Source organism: Priapulus caudatus, unplaced genomic scaffold (genome assembly GCF_000485595.1).
Source record: "Priapulus caudatus unplaced genomic scaffold, Priapulus_caudatus-5.0.1 Scaffold1495, whole genome shotgun sequence".
Taxonomy (NCBI): Eukaryota; Metazoa; Priapulida; class Priapulimorpha; order Priapulimorphida; family Priapulidae; genus Priapulus; species Priapulus caudatus.
The window spans coordinates 59,511-69,417 of NW_014578556.1; the positions used below are offsets into that span (position 1 = coordinate 59,511).

A 9,907-nucleotide genomic window follows, 5' to 3' on the forward strand; every position below is an offset into this window, starting at 1 on the left:
CGGCAGACGACAGATGTGTGCCTGCTTCTCAGCTCTACGTTACCTTGTTGTTACCGATCTTCTTCTTATGCTTTTATTATTATTATATTATATTACTACTACTATATGTGCTCACTGACACAAGACCCAGTTACACAAGAATAGTTGATTGACCAGGTGTGAGTATTAATAGCAATTGAATTGTTGGGTTAATATTGAAAACAATGATGAAAACAATAGAAGACGAAGAAGAAGAAGAAGAAGAAGAAAATGGGGATGATGATGTTGTTGATGATGGTGATGAGGATGATGACGATGACGATGACGATGACGATGGCGATGACGGTGACGGTGACGGTGATGATGATGATGATGATGATGATGATGATGATGATGATGATGATGATAACACTGACGACGACAACAACCAATAACAAAAAAAATAAAAACAACAATAACAAAACCGCATCGGACAACCGCAGGGCTCCACCTGCCCACCGACTCCACCCCCAAAACCTAACATCCGCGTTTCTTAACGACGCTCTATCTTCTCTCTGTAGTGAACGGGGAGTGGACGGCCTGGGAGCGCTGGGGCGATTGCACCGTCAGCTGTAATGGAGGAATTCGCAGACGATTTCGTAGCTGCAGCGATCCGCCGCCAGCCCACGGCGGTCACGCATGCGCAGGAGACGCACAGGACCTGGAGATGTGTAACAAGGCTGCGTGCCCCGGTGAGATATCCTGTAATACACACACGCGCACGCACGCACACACACATGCGCACACGCACACGCACGCACGCATGCGCAGGAGATGCGCAGGACCTGGAAATGTGTAACAAGGCTGCGTGCCCCGGTGAGATATCCTATAATACACACACGCAGACACACGCACACGCGCACACACGCACACACACGCACGCACACACGCACGCATGCACGCACGCATGCGCAGGATACGCGCAGGACCTGGAGATGTGTAACAAGGCTGCGTGCCCCGGTGAGATATCCTATAATACACACACACACACACACACACACACACACACGCACGCACACATACACGCGCACACACACGCGCACGCACACGCACACGGATGCACACACACAGACACACGAACACTCACGCACGCATGCGCAGGCGACGCACAGGACCTGGCAATGTGTAACAAGGCTGCGTGCCCCGGTGAGATATCATATAATACACACACGCACGCACACACACATGCGCACACGCACACACACAGACACACACACAGACGCACGCACACGCACGCATGCGCAGGAGATGCACAGGAACTGGAGATGTGTAACAAGGCTGCGTGCCCCGGTGAGATATCCTATAATACACACACGCACACACACACACATACACATATATATGTATAACCACAGATATCGTCTAATAGACACATATATAGAATTGAGTAGATAGCTATGACCGTGAAGTTCCCTTGGCCAGGTGGGCCATAGCAAGCCTCCTTTGTTCTACCTCACGTGTGTTCGACAAGCATACCGTGCGCAGCTTTTGGACTCTATCTAATGTTACCTAAGAACTAATTTTTATACCTACTAATAAGTATAACACGGTAAGAAAATAAATTAAACGTTAGGATTAGGACTATTATGTCTAATCAACATTCTAACAACGCCCCTGAGTCTACCCTGCCGCTGTGCTGCCTCTAAGCAGGGGCGTAGCTACGGNGTCGATCACCTTTTCCCCCTCTTGCCCTCCCCAACACTATCCCTTCCTAACTTCTTCCCCTATTTCACCTTCCCCATCTCGCACCTCTCGTTTTATGCAACTTCCTTTCTCTCTTCATCAGGCATACCATCGCAGGTAAGAGGCACCGTGCGTGGCCGCATCAACGGTGTGCCATTCGGACCATCGAAGCTTTCAGCTCAGGTCATCAAGGCGAGGAGCAAGGTTGCCATCAGCGCCAACATCAACCGCATACCCAAGGACATCGGTAGGTCACGCACGACAACATTGCAGGCTGATGGTTACAGAGTTTGTGGTGATGTACCAACATATCTGGTAACGTTGCCATGACGACAACGTTGCAGACTGGTGGCTGCAGGCGAGTAATAGTGTAATAATAGATGCGTGAATGTTTCCATGGTGACCACATTGCAGGCTGGTGGCGGCAGAACGAGTTGTAGTGTACTAACAGATCAGGTAACGTTGCCATGGTGACCACATTGCAGTCTGCTGGTTGCAGAGCGAGTTGTAATGTATTAACGGATGCGTTAATGTTTCCATGGTGACCACATTGCAGGCTGGTTGCTGCAGGGCGAGTAGTAGTGTTATAACGGATGCGTTACCATGGTGACCACATTGCAGGCTGGTTGCTGCAGGGCGAGTAGTAGTGTTATAACGGATGCGTTGCCATGGTGACCACATTGCAGGCTGGTTGCTGCAGAGTGAGTAGTAGTATTATAACGGATGCGTTGCCATGGTGACCACATTGCAGGCTGGTGGCTGCAGAGTGAGTCCCAATGCATCTCTCATATCTCCTCGCTGTAGTGGAGCACACGGGCGTGGAGATGGACCAGGCCAGTGAACGGACACAAGCGGCAGGGAGAGGAAGAGATAATTGTCTAAAATGTTAATTAAATGATTGCCCAAGAAATTGCACAATTTGTTAGCCGAATTGATATTAAATAAATTAATCTGGCGGAAAACCGTGTATTTTGGTGCACAGTGACGTGCGTGTCTCGCCGTGCGGTGTAACTTGTGCTACTTAGTTGAGTTAACAGATGAGCAAGATTCCTGAATGCGACATATTACGAAGGAAAATTATCGCGAAGAAATCTTATCGCGCGAAAAGAGCATAGCAAGCCGAAACATCATGAAAAAAACTTTGTAGTAAATCAATTCCGTGTTTAAATTTACAATAATTTTATTATTAACAAACGTCTATAGCCACAGGTAGTTCGCGCGAGCGGAGCGCTGCACCAGGCGAGGGTGTCGGCGGTGGGCACGCCGCCAGTGTGGATCGATGGTGGTAATCCATGCAAATTGAATAGCAACGAATTATGTTCAAACAGGTAAGAAGAGTGGGTTGGATGGCGTTGTGGATAGGACTGAGAGGAGGGACGCAAGACACTAGACATTATTGTAACACCACACTCAACACACCCCTACGACTTCACTACACGAAGTGCCATATGCTAGAATTATAATGTAGTGTTTAGTTATTCGTTCACACACCTATCTATCTACATGATCTACTTATATAAATAAATAAATTTATTTATTTACTTTATTAATATTATTCATAGTCATACATCATTTACAATCATCCACATCATACATTCACACATGTCATTCATTTATTTGTTTTGTTTTATTTAATTTTTATTTGCTTTAATTATTTATTAAGTTTTATTTATTCTTAGTAGATCTATCAATAAGTGAGAGCGGTACGGGAGCAAGGCGTACACCCGGGTAGTTGTTACCGGCGTGTTTAGTATGCCGCAGGAGAACCGCTTGACCTATTATATTAATTCATTTACTTACATTTATTATTTATTTATTATCGTTATTTAAATTATTTAATTTTATTGTATTTTTTTTATTTTATTTAATCCTATTCAAAAAATGTTTATTTATTTTTATTTATTATTTTATATATAACGTTAGAGACACTACTAAGTAAGTAACTAACAATGTAGTATAAGGTTATATATAAGTAGAACTCTAAGTAAACTAACTAACTATGTAGTATAGGGCGTCTACACCGTGTTGTTGCCGTGTGTGTTCGCAGGAGAGCGCTTGACCATCACGTCGACAGCTCAGGGAATCAACGACGACGGTCAGCTACAGGTGGACATAGAGGTGGACGGACGTGTGCCGACACTACCGACCGGCGTCGTCCTGCTGCGGCCATTCACAGAGGACTATGTGCAGAGTGGAGAAGGTATAGGGACCTGTCAGAGGGGAAACATTGCACGATGATGTAGAATGTGTGTGTGTGCGGTTCCAGCAAGACTAGAGAAGATAGGGCTGCCACCATACTGGAAACATTAAAGAAGGGTTCGAAGGAGGTTCCAGCAAGACTATAGAGAATGAATTTGTTTTCTTTCTTTTTTTTCGTTCTTTTAATCGCACCTTGTATATCAACACCTGTTGTCGAAACGAGAGTAAACTATATAGTCTACAAGAAGCCTATAAAATTTTACTTATTAAAAGTTCTTATTTATAGTTATGAATTATTACTAATTAGAAATAATTAATAACTAGCAATTCATAACAGTGGTAGTAGTAGTAATAATCATAATGATAATAATAATAATAATTATTATTATTGCTATCATCATTATTGTTATATAATTTTTTATTCATCTTAATTTTTATCAACAATAACAATTATTAATTATCAAGAACCATTCTTAATCACCCCATAATTATTCATCATCATCTTCATTACTAATTACCATTCATTGTTACTAGGTTCGCTATACGGGTATTCGTCACGGAGCTTCCAAGTGAACGGCTACATGCTGCCGTACGCGTGGAACCACACGGTAACGTACGATGCGGACGCTGGTAGGCTGCCTTTCCTCGTGCAGAGTCTGTTCACGACCAACCTGCGCGTGCACTACGGTCGTGGCCACCGCAAGCTGAAGATCCGTGCAGCGGCAGCCATCAGGAAAGGTGAGCGCGGGGAGGGGAAGGCTGAGGCTGAGTGGGAGGAGGAGGAGGAGGGGGATGAGGAGGAGGAGGGGGATGAGGAGGAGGGGAAGGATGAGAAGGAGGGGGAGGGGAAGAATGAGGAGGAGGAGGGCGATGAGGTGAAGAAAGAGGAGGAGGAGAAGGAGGAGGTGAAGCAGGGGGAAGAGGAGGAGGAGGGGGAGAAGGAGGAGGAGGAGGAGGAGGAGAAGGAGGAGGTGAGGAAGGGGGAAGAGGAGGAGGAGGGGGATGAGGTGGAGAAAGAGGAGGAGGAGAAGGAGGAGGTGAAGGAGGGGGAAGAGGTGGAGAAGGACGATAAGGAGTAAGTGAAGGCAGAGGAAGAGGACAAAGGAAATGGAATTGAGGAGGGCGGAGAAAAAGGAAGAGAAGCAAGATAAGGAAGGGGTAAAGGGGCAATGAGGAGTAAGAAGAAGAGGATAAGGAGTAGGAGGGGAAGGATGACGATGACGATGAGGAGGAGATGGAGGAAGAGGAGAAAGGAGACGGTACGGAAAACAAAGAGGGGGAGGGGGGGTAAGACTAGAAGCAGCGTAGAAGAAAAAGGAAAAGTGAGCGAGGGAGAGGAAAATGAAATATACGAGAGTGAGCTGAGAGGTAAGGAAGGGGATCAAAACGAAATAAGGAGGACAACAAAGAGGTAGAGAAAGAGGAGAATTTATATGATTGTATATCCGTATTCTTCCTTTCTATCCGTGTTATATACTTCTTGCAGGAGAACCCAGCAATAGATGTCCAGAGGGCTTTACACTGGACGAGAGCGGACCTTTCTGTTTGGACGATGACGAGTGTGTACGCATGCAGCCCTGTGCACACGTCTGTAACAACGTGCTTGGAAGTTACTACTGCTCCTGCCCGGATGGCATGACGCTAGGACCGGACGGAAAATCTTGCCAGGGTATACTATATCTCCTTGAATACCCAGATAACATGCTGACGTTGGGCCAAAGTTGGGCCAACGGCTGTCTTCAGCCCATGCCAACATTGGCCCAACGGATTTTTGCTCAGCGCGCCAACGTTGGCCCAACGTTGGTAGCAAACGTCATATTGCCAACCGTGACCGTGCCAACCAAATGCCAACGTTCGCCCAACGTAAGCATGTTATCTGAGTACGTTCATTCGGTTGGTTCATAATAGAGATAACTTGGTTGATTTCTACTCAACCGTGAGGTAGAGTTAGCCTGTCTGTATACCTGTATTATATCTGTCGGAGCATTTGGTTGTTTTAGTCAGCTCTGGGTGAACTGATGAATGTTGCTGATGCTGTTTGTGTCGCTGCTGCTGCTGTTGTTGTCGCTGTTATCGTTGTTATATCATTATAGTCGTCGTTGTTATTGCTGCTGCTGCTGTTTCTGTTGTTGTTGTTGTTGTTGTTGTTGTTGTTGCTGCTACTGTTGTTGTTGTTGTTGTTGTTGTTGTTGTTGGTGGTGTTATTGTTGTTGCTGCTTGCTGTTATTGTTGTTGTTGTTGTTATCATCGTGTGTGCGTGTGTATGTATACATACATATATGACATAACTAGCCTAACATGTCTTGGTGTGTAATCGTCATGTTGTTATGTGTGTTTAACTGTTCATGCTTACAAGGACGGGACCAGCATTTACGGAGCCACGATTCAGGATCAAGCTGCAGCTGTAGGTATACGTGCCTGTGCGTGCGTGCGTGTGAGCGTGCGTACGTACGTGCGTGTGTGTGTACGTGCGTGCGTGTGTGCGTGTGTGCGTGCGTGTACGCGTACGTACCTGGGAGCGTGCGTGCGCGTGAGCGCGTGTGTGTGCCTACATGCGTGCTTACGTACGTACGTGTGTGCGTGGGTCTGCGTGTGTGTGTGCGTGCGTGCGTGCGTGCGTCGCGAAGTAGACTTCTGCACGGAGTGGAGTCTAGCTACCTCGTTCTTCCTGGTTGCCAAGGTTGAATCTAACTCTCTCTTCCTTGCAGACTTGGACGAATGCCAGCTGGGCATGATGACGTGTGCTGAGGGTGAGGAGTGTGTAAACACCATCGGTTCTTACCAGTGTGTGCAGCCGTGTGGGAGAGAGTGAGCGAGAGAACAAAGAGCCGCAGACGCGCTCGGGCCTACATCTGATGGTTCTTGTGCTACGCGTTGATAAAACGTAACATTTTCAAGTTGTGGCGTAGTGCACCTTTGTTAGGAGCCAGATATGCCAAGATGACGTCAGTTGCGTACACAGATTTCAGGCAACCTTCTGCATTCTGCCATAAACGTACCCAAATCCCATTGGTTGCATCACAAATTCGAGCCGCTGCCTGAAACTTAGATGGCTCTTTATGGTGCATTGTGACCCTAGACCCTATTAAAAAAAAACAACAAAATCAGGCTAGCGCCAGTGATTAGTGTGATCCGAATAGTCCAAGAACGGCTACAGCATTTGCGCCTCCTGTGTTTATTGGTAGGCAAAACTTGATGAGATAAATTAAGTCTGGAAATCCACTGAGCGCGTTCATCGCTGGGGTAATTATTTTGAGCTGCTAGTGACTTATTCCAAACATATTCATACATTGTAACACTACAGAATCTCAATAATATAACTCATCCTTCAAATTTAGTCTCCTAAGTACAGCTATGTTTCCAAGTAAGCAGTTATGTGTGCGAACCTTTTCGCCACTGTATACAAATGGGACGCGTTCAACAACATCAGGTAACTCGCAACGCAGTTGGAGAAAACAAAGATCAATGCTTTAACCTCCTTACAGGCTGCAATAGAGAAGCTGCCACCATGCTTACTAATTAACGCTTCACCGCGCAAAAATAGCACCATACTATTCACCACCACATGCACTGGCGGATGATTGGCCACTGGCCAGTGGCATATTAAACAACACACTGACAGTAACAAGGAAGTGCCATAGAATTATACGATGTTAAGGGAGCATAAACCTTCTTCAAGCAAATTTCTTAGCTTTTGAAAAATTTCACTGTGACATATGGGTAGCCTCCATACATCAGGGATGATATAGATAGTCTACTAGCAACCCACCCAGCAAGTCAAATTCTTTTCTAACCAACAGTAACAGTTAGGAGCGAGAATCCATGGTTTAAGAGGTGCCCTCCTCTTGAGGGTCAAGGTTATCAGGGACAGCGTTTATCTCTTCAGCAGTCAGCTGGAAAGCACGATGTCATGGTCCTTGTTTCAATACAAGCCATAAAAATGGTAGGTCACCGCTGAAACAAGAAAAGTTTTTTATGCAATTGCCTCCGTCAGACCATGTCCTCAGGAACACATGTCTAAAACCTCATGCCCTGTTGCCCAGTCGGACCTTTTAGACTGTGACCTCCAATATTTCAGCACAGTGATGGACTTTTCCTTACCATATGATGCTATTACAACGACTATCATCAAGCCTAGACGTCGGAGCCGTTAGATTTAGCTGCCGCAATTCTGCAATTTCTCGCCGCTTATACGCTTTCAAGCTTAAAGGCCTGTGAGATGGTTCCCTTGATTTTATGACACCGTCTGGACTTTGAACCTTTGACTCCCCGAAGGGCTTCGATCCATCCCAATCTCGATTACTCTGTGTGAATTACCCCACCCACGTCCCAGGCAATATCAGTGAGACCCGATACGATCGAGGCGGATTAAGATTATGTGCCCCCCCAACTGTGTTGATTACGGTCAACGGACGGCTACGGAGCACGGCTCCATTGCGACGGTGAAACGGAGATCCGCCCCGAGAATCATAGCGATATCGTACAAGCTAGCGATCTGACAATGTCAATATGAGCTACCAACTTATGAGAGACGAGGAGAGAGACTCACGCCGCGAGATCAGCGGAAGCCGAGCAGAGAGAGAGGAGATAGAGAGAGGAGAGAGAGCAAATAGCGAGAGGACAGAGAGGACCGAAGCACCCCCGAGAGATTAAGAAGAGAGAGAGAGCTGAGAGCGGAGGAGAAGAAGGAGAGAGAGCGACGGAAAGACGAGAGAGAAACTCGGGAGATAAGAGAGAGAGAAAGATGGAACAAGACCGGGAGAAGAGCGAGGACGAAGAGATGAGAGGGAGGAAGACTGAGATGGAGAGAGATGGATGAGAGAGAATAGATCGAGGAGGCGAGAGAGGAAGTGACGAGAAGGAGACGAGAAAGATGAGGAGCGGAGAGAGAGAAGAGAAGAGAGAGGAGAAGAGAACGAAAGAGAGAGAGAGACGAGAGAGAAAGAGAGAGAGAGCAGAGAGAAGAGGAAGAGGACGAGAGAGAGAGCGAGAGAGAGAGAGATAGAGTAGATAGGAGTGACTAAAACTCGAAGCAAGGGTTCACCGTGCTCATGAGCTTGCTAACATGGTTACATGGTGCAGCGGTTAGCTTACCGAATGCTGGTTGATGCATTCATGGTCGCATGCGCTCCGGCGTGTCCCTACCACTTCATTGATCATTACTGCTGACGTAAAATAAATAAATGAATTAAAATTAAATTAATTATTTAAAATAAATAAAGAAGTGAGTAAGTTAGTTAGATAAGTAAGTAAGTAAGTATAAGTAAGTAAGATTAAGTAAGTAAGTAAAGTAAGTAAGTAGTAAACTAAGTAAGTTAGTAAGTAAGTAAGTTAAGTTAGTAAGTAAGTAAGTAAGTAGAGCTAAGTAAAGTAAGTAAGTATAGTAAGTAAGTAAGTAGTAAGTGAAGTTAGTAAGTATAGTAAGTAAGTAAGTAGTAAGTAAGTAAGTAAAGTACATTAAGTAAGTAAGTAAATAAAAAAAATAAAAAAGAATAATATATATACATACAAGAGTGCATAAATAGAAAGTCTCTATTATGCACTCTTGTATCATCATGCTACCATATAATGTATATCTCTAAATGCCAGTAAAAAATCCCAAGGGGTGATTTACTTGCAACATATTTACGTTCAACGGATCGGACACTAATATGCCGCGCATCCATGTCGTGGAGAAGAAAGCTTACCGGCTTCGACTTATATATATATATATATATATATACAATACTATAGTAGACAAGTTCCTAGGTTGCAATCAATATTCAGTATATACTAGTCTTAAAAAAATAGAATAAATATCCGACATTTAGTTGCTACACATTAAGTGTGTAAAAATTCACTTGGTGGTAAAAGCTAAATGTTGGAATATATTCTATTATATAATATATACCTATAATTATAGATAATACATACTAATATATATATATATTATATATTAATAGCTTCCCCACACTATAGCTTAACCAACACACAGTAGTCCGAGGCCCTTGGCAGTCTGCATAGCCTC

General features: G+C 44.9%; 2 protein-coding genes across 2 annotated transcripts in view; both read left to right on the plus strand.

The window, feature by feature from the left end:
• The window catches only part of LOC106816817 (hemicentin-1-like), an 11,950-nt gene extending 10,499 nt beyond the window's left edge, over nt 1-1,451 (plus strand). The window contains 2 exon segments of the mRNA XM_014821449.1: nt 540-710; nt 1,441-1,451. Coding sequence (XP_014676935.1) covers nt 540-710; nt 1,441-1,451 — 182 coding nt within the window.
• Nucleotides 1,452-3,453: 2,002 nt separating this feature from the next.
• LOC106816818 (hemicentin-1-like) lies at nt 3,454-6,712 on the plus strand. The gene is made up of 6 exons (XM_014821450.1): nt 3,454-3,469; nt 3,749-3,901; nt 4,435-4,638; nt 5,387-5,569; nt 6,257-6,304; nt 6,609-6,712. The coding sequence occupies exons 1-6, from the start codon at nt 3,454-3,456 to the stop codon at nt 6,710-6,712; spliced, it is 708 nt and encodes a 235-aa protein (XP_014676936.1).
• Nucleotides 6,713-9,907: the final 3,195 nt, after the last annotated feature.